The sequence below is a fragment of the Ylistrum balloti genome, unplaced genomic scaffold (assembly GCF_031769215.1).
Source record: "Ylistrum balloti isolate Yb309-2 unplaced genomic scaffold, AGI_CSIRO_Ybal_v1 Utg369888, whole genome shotgun sequence".
NCBI lineage: Eukaryota > Metazoa > Mollusca > Bivalvia > Pectinida > Pectinidae > Ylistrum > Ylistrum balloti.
Genome location: NW_026782022.1, coordinates 1,055,282 through 1,072,380, shown reverse-complemented (window position 1 = coordinate 1,072,380; position 17,099 = coordinate 1,055,282). Strand labels below are relative to the sequence as shown.

Genomic DNA, 17,099 nt, shown 5'->3' with positions numbered 1-17,099 from the left:
AAATATTTACCAAAGACTACTGTGACGTATAAAGGACATATTCATTTCTAAAACAATTTAAGATATTAGTAGCACATAATTGCATAAAGAGAAGGTGTTTGTCAGTCGTAGGAGAAAATGTTGTCAAGAAATCAAGAAGATTACCTGAGGAAGATTTGATCCTGAGCACATTTAAGGATTAACGGGTCCCTCCAGGTTGTTTGAAGGCTTGAAAAGGGAAAGTAACTATAAGATCGTCGATTGGCTACAAAACCAAGATCACTACAGAGTTCGAAGACAAGTGAGAAACAAGACCCTTTTCGTGAAAACCCCTTTAATCGGCGTTGACTACACTTCGGATGGAGATTTGGTCGACATGTCTAACATCTAGTAGCATAATGACGGTGTGTGCTTTTTACTCGTTGTCACCGATCATTTTTCCTGGTATGCTTGGGTAAAGCCTCTTAAATCAAGAAAGCCAACACCGTTTTGGAAGTTTTCAAAGAAATATTTGCCGAAAGAAAACGAGATGTCCGATCGGACCACGGAAAAAAAGTTTAAATGCTATTGTTAATTCATAGGCGTTTCGCACATAGCGAGAGTGTGGATCTGAGATGTCTGTTTGAAAGTGTGTATGTTAGGTGTCCATTTGAGAGTGTGTATCTGAAATGTCCGTTTGAGAGTGTGTATCTGAGATGTCCGTTTGAGTTTGTTTATCTGAGGTGTCCGTTTGAGAGTGTGTATCTAAGGTGTTGATTTGAGAGTGTGTATCTGAGGTGTCCGTTTGAGTGTGTATCTGAGGTGTTCGTTTAAGAGTGTGTATCGAAGGTGTCCATTTGAGAGTGTATCTGAGATGTCCATTTGAGAGTGTGTATCTGAGGTGTCCGTTTGAGTGTGTAACTGAGGTGTCCGTTTAAGAGTGTGTATCTAAGGTGTCCATTTGAGAGTGTATCTGTCCGTTTTAGAATGTGTATCTAAGGTGTCCGTTTGAGTGTGTATCTGAAGTGTCCGTTTAAGAGTGTGTATCTAATGTGTCCATTTGAGAGTGTGTATCTGAGATGCCCGTTTGAGTTTGTATATCTGAGGTGTCCGTTTGAGAGTGTGTATCTAAGGTGTTGATTTGAGAGTGTGTATCTGAGATGTCCGTTTAAGAGTGTGTATCTGAGATGTCCGTTTAAGAGTGTGTATCTGAGGTGTCCGTTTGAGTTTGTTTATCTGAGGTGTCCGTTTGAGAGTGTGTATCTAAGGTGTTGATTTGAAAGTGTGTATCTGAGGTGTCCGTTTGAGTGTGTAACTGAGGTGTCCGTTTAAGAGTGTGTATCTAAGGTGTCCATTTGAGAGTGTATCTGAGATGTCCGTTTGAGAATGTGTATCTAAGGTGTCCGTTTGAGTGTGTATCTGAAGTGTCCGTTTAAGAGTGTGTATCTAATGTGTCCATTTGAGTGTATCTGAGATGCCCGTTTGAGTTTGTATATCTGAGGTGTCCGTTTGAGAGTGTGTATCTAAGGTGTCCATTTGAGAGTGTGTATCTGAGATGTCCATTTGAGAATGTGTATCTAAGGTGTCCATTTGAGAGTGTATCTGAGATGTCCGTTTGAGAATGTGTATCTAAGGTGTCCGTTTGAGTGTGTATCTGAAGTGTCCGTTTAAGAGTGTGTATCTAATGTGTCCATTTGAGTGTATCTGAGATGCCCGTTTGAGTTTGTATATCTGAGGTGTCCGTTTGAGAGTGTGTATCTAAGGTGTCCATTTGAGAGTGTGTATCTGAGATGTCCATTTGAGAATGTGTATCTAAGGTGTCCATTTGAGAGTGTGTATGTTAGGTGTTCATTTGAGAGTGTGTATCTGAGGTGTCCGTTTGAGAGTGTGGATCTGAGATGTCCATTTGAGAGTGTGGTCTGAGATGTCCATTTGAGAGTGTGTATCTGAGGTGTTCATTATCGATATGAAAAATTTGTGAAAAATTTAGGTTTGAAACTGGACAGTTTTAGAGCATTTTTGTATAATTATTGTTGTTTTTTAAGTTTTGCATTTATTTAACTGGTTTGGAGTCTGTTTGTTAAATTGGCACCTTATACACTTATGTGTCTGAAACGAATCGATTTGAAATGTAAGTATGTATGTATCAGTACGCGATGTAATTTTGAAATAATGCTGATATTTGATTTTGTGTGTTCTGACTTTGATTGATTCTTTCTTAACGAATGTAACTGAATTTTTAAGGACATTCATCAAAATTAATTTCCAGTAGTCTGTGTTATATCCACTGTTTTACCCCCTGCATTGCTTAGAAAAACATTGGATACAGTAAATATTTAATAAGGATGGAGCGTGATAGGGTTCTAACCTATCACAGTTACCATCTACCTGTAGACCTTATAACCAGCGCTGCCCGATCGATCTGTTTGAACTAACCAGCAGCACTGAATGCCGAACTGAGGAACGATAGGCGTCTCACAAATGCCGAACACTGACTCCGTTCACTTTGACAACTGCCTGTAAGATGTGACCGCGGAGAAAAAAGCATGGAATATGTGAATGAATATTCAGTGTCCTTATTGGTGACTTCGTTGTACGTAAAATTGTGGGACAGGATGAGTAATGACATCTGTGTATGTAAACGTTATCTATGTTTATCTCTAACTATCTATCTATACACATATATAATTGTTTAATGTATGTACCCTCTTCATCAGATGCGTAGGTCACGTGACCTTCGATGTCATTCTCTCCGAATAGTCCCGAGGTACATGCATCGATAAGTGAGATTAAATTTGTAAGTAAATATATGCCTTACCTACTGACCGCTTCACCACGGTAATGATATGTGTACCGAGTGCAGTGTTATTATCTTGTCGTCTAAAATTGGTTAAAACCGACTATAGACCAGAACTTCATTGAGATCGCACGAGTGGTCAGTAAAGCCTATAACGATCAAACCAGCATGTGAATTATTGATAGAAAGGCAAATCAGAAGTGACCATTACCTACCAAGGGAATACTATGGATACGGACTGGGTTGAGCAGGCGACACGAAAAAGACATTCAAAATTGTGGTATTTGAAGGCAAAAAGAAAGACGAAGTTTCAGGTTTTAGGGTTTATCGTATCAACCTATGTTTGTTTCCTAGTTCTAGCAGTAGTTCGCAAAGCTGTATATCATGACGGGATCAGCTCATTAAGTCGAGAATCAGGACCCGGAAGATACAGAAGAGATTTAACAGATGTGGGAGATGGTAAGTTGATCGCTGTATAATCATGCATTGTTGATTGCGTAACTTGTTCGTGGTAAATAACAATGTCATTCTGTAATACGTATTACTGTAGTGCCTTCAATGATGAATGCTTGTCTCTCGTTTATAAACATTCTATTGTAAATATTGGTGTCGAGTTAGAATGATAATCGAATATCTCCTTATGATCTTAGTACATTTTACTGTGTGATCAATGTTAACAGCTAACAGTTAATTGGCATTACACCCTTGATAAATGTAAACATTTGACAATAAATTCATTTTACTGTGTGATCAATGTCAACAGCTAACAGTAAATTAACTTTAACCCTTGATAAATGTCAACATTTGACAATAAATTCATTTTACTGTGTGATCAATGTCAACAGCTAACAGTAAATTTACTTTAACCCTTGATAAATGTAAACATTTGACAATAAATTCATTTTCCTGTTGATCAATGTCAACAGCTAACAGTTAATTGGCATTACACCCTTGATAAATGTAAACATTTGACAATAAATTCATTTTACTGTGTGATCAATGTTAACAGCTAACAGTAAATTTACTTTAACCCTTGATAAATGTCAACATTTGACAATAAATTCATTTTACTGTGCGATCAATGTCAACAGCTAACAGTAAATTTACTTTAACCCTTGATAAATGTCAACATTTGACAATAAATTCATTTTACTGTGCGATCAATGTCAACAGCTAACAGTTAATTGGCATTACACCCTTGATAAATGTAAACATTTGACAATAAATTCATTTTACTGTGTGATCAATGTCAACAGCTAACAGTTAATTGGCATTACACCCTTGATAAATGTAAACATTTGACAATAAATTCATTTTACTGTGTGATCAATGTTAACAGCTAACAGTAAATTTACTTTAACCCTTGATAAATGTCAACATTTGACAATAAATTCATTTTACTGTGCGATCAATGTCAACAGCTAACAGTTAATTGGCATTACACCCTTGATAAATGTAAACATTTGACAATAAATTCATTTTACTGTGTGATCAATGTCAACAGCTAACAGTTAATTGGCATTATGTAAACATTTGACAATAAATTCATTTTACTGTGTGAAATGTTAACAGCTAACAGTAAATTTACTTTAACCCTTGATAAATGTCAACATTTGACAATAAATTCATTTTACTGATAAAGCTAACAGTAAATTTACTTTAACCCTTGATAAATGTCAACATTTGACAATAAATTCATTTTACTGTGCGATCAATGTCAACAGCATTTGACATAAATAAACATTCATTTTTTTACTGTGTGATCAATGTTAACAGCTAACAGTAAATTTACTTTGACCCTTGATAAATGTCAATAGTTGATGGTAATTTTTTCTACGAGACCATTGTCAATAGTAAATTCAGTTTAGCCTATGGTATATGTTGATGCTGAAAATAGTCACTCGCTGGTATGTTTGATGGTAGGACATCGACGAAAGCCTTAGAACACAATACAGAAAGACTATCACATAACCATTAAGTTCCTTCAATTTGTATTGTTTGTTTATATATGAAATAGTGTTTTCTAGTACGGGTAACTCGAGGTAGCATCAGATGTCTGTTCGTTGGAATTTATTATACTGAAGTTAGTACCACTTTAACATTAACGCTATGACTGTTTGATTCAAATAAATTCTTAACTTATACATGCATGTAACCAGCCCAGCGTATTCTTCACTTTCAACCGTTTTAACGAAGTGTTAAACCGTCCCTATTTCATATTTGTGAAACATCACTGAAAGAAATTTGTATTTTGTAGTGAAATAATAATTCTGGGAGAGAGTTATTAAAAAATTCACATAATCCGGAACAATAACATCGGATAGATCGTAAATAAGTACATAATGATATAAATGATGTACAAAGTCGGTAATGTGTCGGTAGTTAGATACAAAGTATTATCTACTGTATATATGTATAATGATGATACGAGGTGATAATTCGTTACGATAATACCTATAACACTTATATATACTCTGATGATTACACGTACAAGTGATAATATGTAATAGAACTTAATCAATAGAGTACTAATTTTAAAAATAGTGGTGTACTAATATGTTTCTTCCGTTGTTGACAAGTCCAGCTGTAAGAGTTTTATTATTTAACCCAACTGTATCGTTGTCTATATTTTTATCTTGACGTGCCATTTAATTACTTGTTTTCAATAGTAGATGATTTTGTTAACGATTCATAAACATATCTCTCTCACCCGTGAGTGTAGTAGATAGTATCGCTGTACTTCTGTGTACGACCTACCTGTACATATGCACACTTTACCTACTAAATACTTGGCTGGTGCATTATAACGTCCAACATTGCAACTCTCCTGGTGCACATGTTTACATTCCTCCGGTACATAGTGCACACACAGATATAGTAAACAAAGGCAGATAATGCTAGGAACATACAATACCTTGGGGTATAGCACGCAGATAATAATTATGGATATAATAACGTATATCCAATAAATGATAGGACAATCATGTGAAAAAAGGATATCACACACGATCCGCCTGATATTCAGTGAATTCAGTTAAACGTGTTTGCATAGATATTACTTGTATGATATACCCTGAAACGTTTCGATTGAATGCACCAGTCAGCAATTAATGGTGACGTCATATGGACAATGACGCTACGTCATGAACTAAATACAGCACAACAAAATGTTCATCTCAGGTTTTCCCTCTTATTTTTACCTTAACAGCTGTCAATGTAACTTTTCTGAGTTGTGTGATAAAGAAAGAGTATCTTAAATTTGTTTTCATTTATTAAAAAAGATTTGTTTTGAAACTCTTCTCCAGTATCAATTCGCTTAGGCTCGCAAAATAATGAGGAAAAAACCTTCTAATGATCCTTTTATTAAATCTTAAATGAAAAGAAGCATATTTCAGACTCTATAAAATACTTTAGTACATAATGATGATACAAGATATGATATCAAAGGCCTAATTAAGGATAGAAAATCCATCAACCGTTGTATCAAAAATTGTACTCAACAGAGACAGCTACTTGAACGCGGACATACTGCAGTTTGAACGATATACGTCATTATCGTTGTCTTTTGCTTGCGTCACTAATCGATTTTGTATGATAGATGGGGATCAAAGTCCGAATAAATTCATTTAGTAGGGACCAATGCTTAGGAGTACATATCAGTGTTACTTTACCGTAAATAATGTACAGATGTTATCACGTACTGATCATATCTACATATCAGTATGATTTTACCGTAAATAATGTACAGATGTTATCACGTACTGATCATATCTACATATCAGTATGATTTTACCGTAAATAATGTACAGATGTTCTCATGTACCAATCATAATTACATATCAGTGTTACTTTACCGTAAATAATGTACAGATGTTCTCATGTACCAATCATAATTACATATCAGTGTTACTTTACCGTAAATAATGTACAGATGTTCTCACGTACTGTCATATCTACATATCATATTACTTTACCGTAAATAATGTACAGATGTTCTCATGTACCAATCATAATTACATATCAGTGTTACTTTACCGTAAATAATGTACAGATGTTCTCATGTACCAATCATAATTACATATCAGTGTTACTTTACCGTAAATAATGTACAGATGTTCTCATGTACCAATCATAATTACATATCAGTGTTACTTTACCGTAAATAATGTACAGATGTTATCACGTACTGATCATATCTACATATCAGTATTACTTTACCGTAAATAATGTACAGATGTTCTCATGTACCAATCATAATTACATATCAGTGTTACTTTACCGTAAATAATGTACAGATGTTATCACGTACTGATCATATCTACATATCAGTGTTACTTTACCGTAAATAATGTACAGATGTTATCACGTACTGATCATATCTACATATCAGTGTTACTTTACCGTAAATAATGTACAGATGTTATCACGTACTGTTATCTACATATCAGTGTTACTTTACCGTAAATAATGTACAGATGTTATCACGTACTGATCATATCTACATATCAGTATTACTTTACCGTAAATAATGTACAGATGTTATCATGTACTAATCATGATTACATATCAGTGTTACTTTACCGTAAATAATGTACAGATGTTATCACGTACTGATCATATCTACATATCAGTATTACTTTACCGTAAATAATGTACAGATGTTCTCATGTACCAATCATAATTACATATCAGTGTTACTTTACCGTAAATAATGTACAGATGTTATCACGTACTGATCATATCTACATATCAGTATGACTTTACCGTAAATAATGTACAGATGTTATCACGTACTGATCATATCTACATATCAGTGTTACTTTACCGTAAATAATGTACAGATGTTATCACGTACTGATCATATCTACATATCAGTGTTACTTTACCGTAAATAATGTACAGATGTTATCACGTACTGATCATATCTACATATCAGTATTACTTTACCGTAAATAATGTACAGATGTTATCATGTACCAATCATAATTACATATCAGTGTTACTTTACCGTAAATAATGTACAGATGTTATCACGTACTGATCATATCTACATATCAGTATTACTTTACCGTAACTCATGTACAGATGTTATCATGTACCAATCATAATTACATATCAGTGTTACTTTACCGTAAATAATGTACAGATGTTATCACGTACTGATCATATCTACATATCAGTGTTACTTTACCGTAAATAATGTACAGATGTTATCACGTACTGATCATATCTACATATCAGTATTACTTTACCGTAAATAATGTACAGATGTTATCATGTACCAATCATAATTACATATAAGTTTTACTTTACCGTAAATAATGTATAGATGTTATCACGTACTGATCATATCTACATATCAGTATTACTTTACCGTAAATAATGTACAGATGTTATCATGTACTAATCATGATTACATATCAGTATTACTTTACCGTAAATAATGTACAGATGTTATCATGTACCAATCATAATTACATAGAAGTATTACTTTACCGTAAATAATGTATAGATGTTATCACGTACTGATCATATCTACATATCAGTATTACTTTACCGTAAATAATGTACAGATGTTATCATGTACCAATCATAATTACATAGAAGTATTACTTTACCGTAAATAATGTATAGATGTTATCACGTACTGATCATATCTATATATCAGTATTACTTTACCGTAAATAATGTACAGATGTTATCATGTACTAATCATAATTACATATCAGTGTTACTTTACCGTAAATAATGTACAGATGTTATCATGTACTAATCATGATTACATATCAGTGTTACTTTACCGTAAATAATGTACAGATGTTATCACGTACTGATCATATCTACATATCAGTGTTACTTTACCGTAAATAATGTACAGATGTTATCATGTATTATTTGTATGGTAATATTGTCGTTTCTGGAAAGCATGGACTGAAAAATACAAGCTTGTGTGATTGAAGCAAATTATACTGCAGATAACTGTATGGGGTCGAAAAAACTAGAATAAGAAATAACCCTTTTATATAATCCCCAAAGGGCACAAAAAACTTGGGCGTAAATGTGCCTCTATTCACTATTAGATATACGTAGATAATATATAACACACTTACCCTCTATCACCATATGCGTTTTACGCGAAATTTAACGCATTGTCTAAACCTTACACTATTACATTTGCAAGTGTAAAAAGAATCGTGTCACAAGCTTAACCATAACGCGATTCAAAAATGGCTGAGCGATTCTTCTCCGGATGTGAAACAGTGAGTTAGCACCCCACACCGCGGTAAGCTGGATTCCTGGCCTGCTTAATCATACTGTACACTGGTAGGATTGAGTGGGTCAAGAAGGTTTTACCTAACATCAACAGCAACAACTGGTGGTCAAGCACCACGTAATCTGCGGACGCCTAATAACCATTCGCATTGGCGTAATAAAATGAAATCACGCGCCTGTTAATGACTATTAAGTCCACAGTCATGATCTGTATCATTATTGTCCGATTGACCTCAATTAGGTGCACTGCCCTGAAAAAGTTTCTTCACCTATATATATCATGTAAATTCAATGATATACTGAGAACAAAATGAAAAAAAAATGTCTGCAATTGTCACTTGCCGTTGACAATTGCCAGTAGTAATTGTCGCTTGCCAGTGATAATTGCCAATGCTATCGGAATGCCTGATTTTATATCTTTCAATAGCACTTATTGTCGTTAGACTGAACATTATAGAAACAACAGACACATTTTTGGAATATTTGTGACTCTGTTTGGTCGAAAGATGACAAAATTTTCTATATTTTATATGGAAGTAGTGAAAATTAAAACATATTCTTAGTTCTTTTTCACACCCTATCGGTTGGTAAATGTATACCATGATGCAATAGAAATTAATTACACACTTCCGGTCACGATCATTGTGTTACCTGTTAACAGACTGTTGTCATTATGGCCCTTTCAGAAGTATTAATTTGGTGTTAAGTTTACGGTTTTCGTCATAATTTTTTTCTGAATAAAAATCTAGGAATGGAAAATTGTTGTTGTAGGTAGAAAAAGATCCAGGTAAGCGGCTGTTTTAGAAAAGAGAGAAGCATAGCTTATTAAAGTGTACGCATGCTTACTAGGTCCGAATTTCGTTCGTGGTATGCACATGTTTTCCGCATTTTATGATGTCATGCATATCATGGATATCTTGTGTTTAGGATGTATCATGTTTTGACATACATCCGTTCTTCTACGTTTCAACATTGACATCAGGTTATTCCCTCATATGATGACGCCTCGAAAGTTATTTTCAGTTTTATTATGCAATAAATACAAGCACTCAAATCTGTTCGTGACATGTATAGGCGTGAAAATGCCTTAAGTGAAAGTTAGGTGGTACTGAATGAGACAACCAAATATGTCAACAAAATATGTTATTTCATTCTCGCGCCATACTTGGTCGTTCAATATCAACTATTTCTAGCAAAGACCAAATAGGTAACATGTTTTTATTGGATAACCTTCGAAAGGAGGTGTGTCTATATACTACTGTTTTCAGTTTTAAAACCAATGATTATTATATTTATGAAAGAGACTGGCCAGTAGATATAAATGTATTAATCTTGTCAATATTACCAAACCGACACCATTCGATATATAGCTCTGATGACATCATTATGTAATGAATGTTCTGTTCACCAGTAAGCCATCATCTATACAGCCGCATGGTTGGTTTTATCACCAGATAACAGTTCTGTTTATGTGTTAACTGCTTATCTTTAAGACAATTGTACAAAAGACAAAAATTGAACAACATCTTTCAATATAAATTAGAGACAATAAAGTCATACAATGGATTAAACTGCATCATACAACTGTTTCGTCTTTGCAGGATTTACCACTGATGTTAAGGACCTACAGAGTTGAAATCTAGGCGGCTATGAATAGTCGAAAACAATATCAGAATATATGTTGTGCTGTGCAATAGCGTCTTAATTCAATAAATTTAGATTTGTTTTGGTTAAAATTCATTTGGGAAAAGATCCTACAAAAGACAAAGATATACTAGTGAATATCACCGTTGAATACCAATATAGAAGTAGATACAGTAGAGCCAAGCAATAAATTAACCTGAATCAGCTGTTTCGTCAATCTAAGAATCATTATTATGTTTAAGGCCTAAATTATGAAAACTTGGAGGCTACTTAGGAAAATTCAAGGCGATTGAAAAAAGTCAAAATCTAGATAGTAGATGGGTAAATGCAGGAGACGAATTGATAAATAAATTTAGTAATTTTGATATATCTGACTATTTACGAGGAACGTCAAGAACATTAGTGTGTGTTAAAAAACGGCATTCAGGTTACGCTAATACTCGGTTACTACATATCCTACAGTAGTGTCTACAACCTGTACTCTCGAAGATTGTGAAAAAGATACAGGAGTGAAAAACATCTTTCAATAGAGTTGAATATGGTAGAGTCAACCAATGAATTGCAGGTGTTTCATCTCTCTAGCAATTCGTAATATTAAAGGCTTGCTTACCTCGGGCATTGGTATATGGCAGCATAGTAGACTTTCATATTAAAACGCTTGTTTAAATGACGAATACTTCATACGCGTTATGAAACAGAAATCATAAACAGAGGATTGGTCTGTACCTGTTAAGCTTATAAGATTATCTAAAACTACTAAACGAAAATAAAAGGAAGATAATATGTAAATTTAGAACTGCCAATATAAAATTTTCGGTGGATTCAGGAAAATGGGTTGGGATCCAATGGCAAGACTGAATATGCCCATTGTGTACTGCGGGTATTGGAAATGAATATCATTATTTATTCGTAACAATATTGACGTAGTACAATAAAATGTAAATTTATTCCATCGTATTTTTACAAGAGATCAAATCATAAAATGAACGGTGTGTTTACAATTTTTAATAAAAAGCTATTAATAAATGTAGGTCAATTTGTACAAAAATGTCTAATATGATATGATATCGTTGGTATCAATTGATGTTTTGTTAATTAGTGACACTACTACTATCAATACTTAATGTCGTCCTTATTTGCCAATTGGTGTCGTGCCTGTCATTTGTTCCCTTGTTATGTCCAACGTGGGACATAGAATGTGAAAAAATAGCATTTCTTCTTCATTCTATCTTGTGGATGGAAAGATTAAGTATATACGTACCGGAATGACAAGATCAAGTATAGATGTACAACCTTATGATATAGTCGCTGACTGGCGATACATCATAGGACAGACCTCAGGTTATCGAGAGTTTATCTGTCGTCAGATAATACATCTGGCTAGGGGATGGGCTATGGAACAGCAGGTTACCTATTCTCAACAACATTTCATGTTATAAACGAAAGGGAAAAAAGGATGTTGAATATAGAAACAAGTAAGAAACATATCTTACCTACAAAGATTTTGTTTAGCTTGACTTAACCAATAGTTACTATCATCATGGAGAAATGATGTATAAGTGTTTTCTTCCTTACTTTAAATAATAAAACAAACCGTATATATTTGAATAATGTAAAAGTCGTTTATGTAGAAAATATAACAACCTTAGATACAAGTACAAAAAAACATCAATTTACAAAATTCTATCAATGTTTACATACCACCATACTTCAAAGATAGGTGTATAAAACCGTTTTATTCCGAGCCATTTCACAAACAGGCAAACGTTATGAAATCAAACTAAGAATATTGGAATATTTTTGTTCTTGTTGAATAGATGTTCAAAAACGCATCGAAATCCTCGGGGTCTTCCATGAAAGGAATGTTAAGTTTCTATCAAAATCCTTAATAGATATCAGTGGGTAAACAATGTCTATAGAACAAGCCAATTTTCCTTAGTAACCATACTTGCAGGTATTCTATTTAATGTTTTCGCCACAATGGCATAATTCCCGAGTGACATTGACGGCAAAATTTGTGAAATTTTTTTTTGGTTGACTAACTCATCAAAAGAAAATTTTCAGTTGAGGCTGCATCGTGGTCACAAAGTATAACAAATAGAAATAAATCAAGAATCTCACCATTGTCGAATTTATTTTGTTTTCAATATTTAATATGACAATAACAAATAGTTCCTAATTACTCTCTTTTAAATGATATTTTAGATAATATAATTACCAAATTTCGTAGATTCAACATTCACAGATTTGCTATGAACATAGAGATTTTTATAAGTGTAAATATAATAATACCAAGGTTTCTAAAGCGTTAGCGTTTTCATCATTGAAGAAAACACCCATCAAAGGTAGATTAGATTTACTGAATTCACTTTCTCGGAATATGACCTGGATTAAGGACGAAATCCTCGGGTATCGAACCTATCAAATCTCATATCACAATCACATAAGCTGATACTGTGGATTTACAATACACATATATATATACGTATACTTACATTCAGTTTGTATACTGAAAACTTTGGTTTACAATAATTATGCGATAAAATGGTTTCAAAATATCCATGTAACACGTATCGCACCAAAACATTGATAGTAAGTGTTTATTTTCAACTTTCTGATCGTTAGAACGCCAGAATTTCCTCAATGCTTCAAGACGTTGTTGAAACAATGCCATGCAATATCTTTATAGTGATGAATATACAGTATATATATATATCTTCACGTAATGACCAACACAATTACATCCCCACACGGATAGTATTGTATAAGACGTACTGGTTTTATTAACCCGCATTATTGATTTCTTATCTTGTGCTGTGTTTCCCTTATATTCATCACTAATCAATACTTCTTTATACTTATATGACGTCAACAACTTTTAATTAGTATCTTCATCATTAAATTGATTTTTGTGCTGTTATGACAGACATGATTTTCAGTTAATATGAGATCAATGGAGAGAGTCTTTAATTTTCTCAGTGAATGAGCCTGTGGCGAATGAAGATGAATAATTGGTGTGCAGGTGCTTAAATCTCGTATGGAATTAAAACGAAAGTAAGATTATGTTTATAACTTCACTTGAATAATTTCATGAGCATCCATGACAAAGCATTTTATTAAACAGATCTGTTTTGATATTCTCACTTGATATCGCCTTCTAAAATCGCGTCGTAATGTATATCACATCCTAACGAAATGACATCACAACTGAAACCATGAGAGCCTTCAACCATCAAATCTGTGTGTGATCATCAGACAATTTATAAAATACAAGGCATTGCTCTGATAACACGGTAAGTGTGATGAAATGAAAGGTTCTTACACATCAAATCTGTGTGTGATCATCAGACAATTTATAAGATACAAGGCATTGCTCTGATAACACGGTAAGAGTGATGAAATAAAAGACGATTCTTACACATCAAATCTGTGTGTGATCATCAGACAATTTATAAAATACAAGGCATTGCTCTGATAACACGGTAGGTGTGATGAAATGAAAGGTTCTTGCACATCAAATCTGTGTGTGATCATCAGACAATTTATAAGATACAAGGCATTGCTCTGATAACACGGTAAGAGTGATGAAATAAAAGACGATTCTTACACATCAAATCTGTGTGTGATCATCGGACAATTTATAAAATACAAGGCATTGCTCTGATAACACGGTAAGAGTGATGAAATGAAAGGTTCTTACACATCAAATCTGTGTGTGATCATCAGACAATTTATAAAATACAAGTCATTGCTCTGATAACACGGTAAGAGTGATGAAATAAAAGACGATTCTTACACATCAAATCTGTGTGTGATCATCAGACAATTTATAAAATAGGTATATCTTTCTTTGATGACATCAAAATGCAAATGAAGCATAAAGTAATGACATCAAAATTTAAAAAATAAGTGAAAATGAAGTCAATCTCAGTTTTGCCTGTTCTTATTAAACATGTGTAGTAACATGTTATTACACTGACAAAATGCTAAAATGGTAATTGGATGTATGAAACGAAAAATCGTCTGCCTCGCCGGTTTATGTCACAGGAATTGGGGTATAAACTATGGCCTTTCTCACATGACATTTTAAACGTTCCACTTTTATTACAGTTATATCTATATCTTTTAAATATCAGAAAAGTGCTCATTTCTATAATGACTGTGTTGATTGACTCTCTCATTCTTAGTTCACAATACCAGAAATTAAAGTTTGTCGCCCCATTCTTGAAATTAAAAAAAAAAGTGTCCATCTAAACATCATTTCTTCCTTAACTGGGTTTTAGTTTGACGCTTATGACTGAATTTGTCACCTGGAAATTAAACCAGGGATAACCAGTTATATAAAACACTCCTTACGTGAAACAATTGGAATTCATTATAGATCACAAACATGTTCAGTATGCAACATGTCATCTTATGCTTAGAAATATAGGCATACATGTATATGCAAGTATTTAAACACATGTTGTATAATGATATATATTTTGACATTAATGTTTAACTTAAATGCCGTGTCCTAAAGCAAACAAGGCACAATCTCTCACAAGGGTCAATTTGGCTGTTATTGGTTATTTTCAACTATTTCGTAAACACGTCTCCCCAATAATATCATAACTGTAGTTGGTTGCTAAGTCGGCTTGTTTGATTAGTGCGGCGGTGTGTAGGCTCTTCATCCTCTATAGATGACAAGTGTTGATTTAAAACTTAATGGAGGACCAAAATAGATTGTCATGTAAAGAACAGTTTACACTAATGACAAAACACTCTAAGTGCCTTATTTCTTCAAAAACAAAGCGCTGTAATGGCATATTTTGACTAAATTTGTAAAACAAAAACAAAACAAAAACAAAAAAACAAAAACAAAAAAAAAAGACAAAAAAAAAAAAAAAAAGAAAAGAAAAAAACATTCGCCGCAAGCAGCTGGTAAATTTGTTTGTTTCGCTTAATGTTACTTCAGCTTTAGCATCAAATTGTATTCTACCGATGAACAAAAGGGTGATAACAGGCGTAAATTAAAGTTTCCTTGAAAATGCAGTTGGTGAGAAATAGAGAAACATTTCTAGAATAATACAGAATTATATTTCTGCCGGAACACCAGTTGACATATTTCTATATCTAAACCTTTACAATTTGAAACATAATATGTCGTAGGTCTTCTTTTTTTTTTTTAATAATTCAATTTAAAAAAAAATTAAAGTTTTTAAACGCTGCACTTTCTGTAACATTACCAAGCGTTTTAGGATATATTCTGTATTAAAGTGATGAAGTAAGAAATCCACATAAACATTTGTTCTTTATCGCTTAACACTCACATTTACATTAATAATAAAGTCTTTAGGAAGTCGCAAGCAAGGCCAGTCTCCACCCCATTACCTATAGGCATGAAACGTACCAGGTCTACAAAGGAAACAAAAACATTCTTATTTAACCAAAACTACAATACTAAGATCTCACATGATGATATCCATTGAATAATTCTTTTAAATGTAATTAACATTACACCACCGATATCATTATAAATAAATCTATTCACCAGTAAGTAAGTAATATAACACCCGGACATCATTCTAAATCAATCTATTTACCAGTAAATTAACATAACACCCCTGACATCATTCTAAATCAATCAATTCACCAGTAAGTAATTAACATTACACCCCTGACATCATTCTAAATAAATCTATTCACCAGTAAGTAATTAACATAACACCACTGGCATCATTCAAAATAAATCTATTCACCAGTAAATTAACATAACACCCCTGACATCATTCAAAATAGATATATTCACCAGTAAATTAACATAACACCCTGACATCATTCTAAATAAATCTATTCACTAGTAAATTAACATAACACCCCTGACATCATTCTAAATAAATCTATTCACTAGTAAATTAACATAACACAGTCACGAGTAAGTAATTAACTGACATCATTCTAAATAAATCTATTCACTAGTAAATTAACATAACACCCCTGACATCATTCTAAATCAATCAATTCACCAGTAAGTAATTAACATTACACCACCGACATCATTCAAAATAAATCTATTCACCAGTAAATTAACATAACACCCCTGACATCATTCTAAATAAATCTATTCACCAGTAAGTAATTAACATAACACCCCTGACATCATTCTAAATCAATCTATTCACCAGTAAGTAATTAACATTACACCACCGGCATCATTCTAAATCAATCTATTTACCAGTAAATTAACATAACACCCCTGACATCATTCTAAATCAATCTATTCACCAGTAAATTAACATAACACCACCGGCATCATTCTAAATAAATCTATTCACCAGTAAGTAATTAACATTACACCACCGGCATCATTCTAATAAATCTATTCACCAGTAAGTAATTAACATTACACCCCTGACATCATTCTAAATCAATCTATTCACCAGTA

At 33.2% G+C, this 17,099-nt stretch overlaps 1 protein-coding gene across 1 annotated transcript in view; it reads left to right on the top strand.

Moving 5' to 3' along the window:
- The first annotated feature begins 2,399 nt into the window (after positions 1 to 2,399).
- Positions 2,400 to 17,099, top strand: part of LOC132546369 (sodium/potassium/calcium exchanger 3-like) — a 36,219-nt gene continuing 21,519 nt past the window's right edge. The window contains exon 1 of the mRNA XM_060210083.1: positions 2,400 to 3,214. Coding sequence (XP_060066066.1) covers positions 2,983 to 3,214 — 232 coding nt within the window. The 5' untranslated portion in view covers positions 2,400 to 2,982. The remainder of the gene's footprint in view (positions 3,215 to 17,099) is intronic.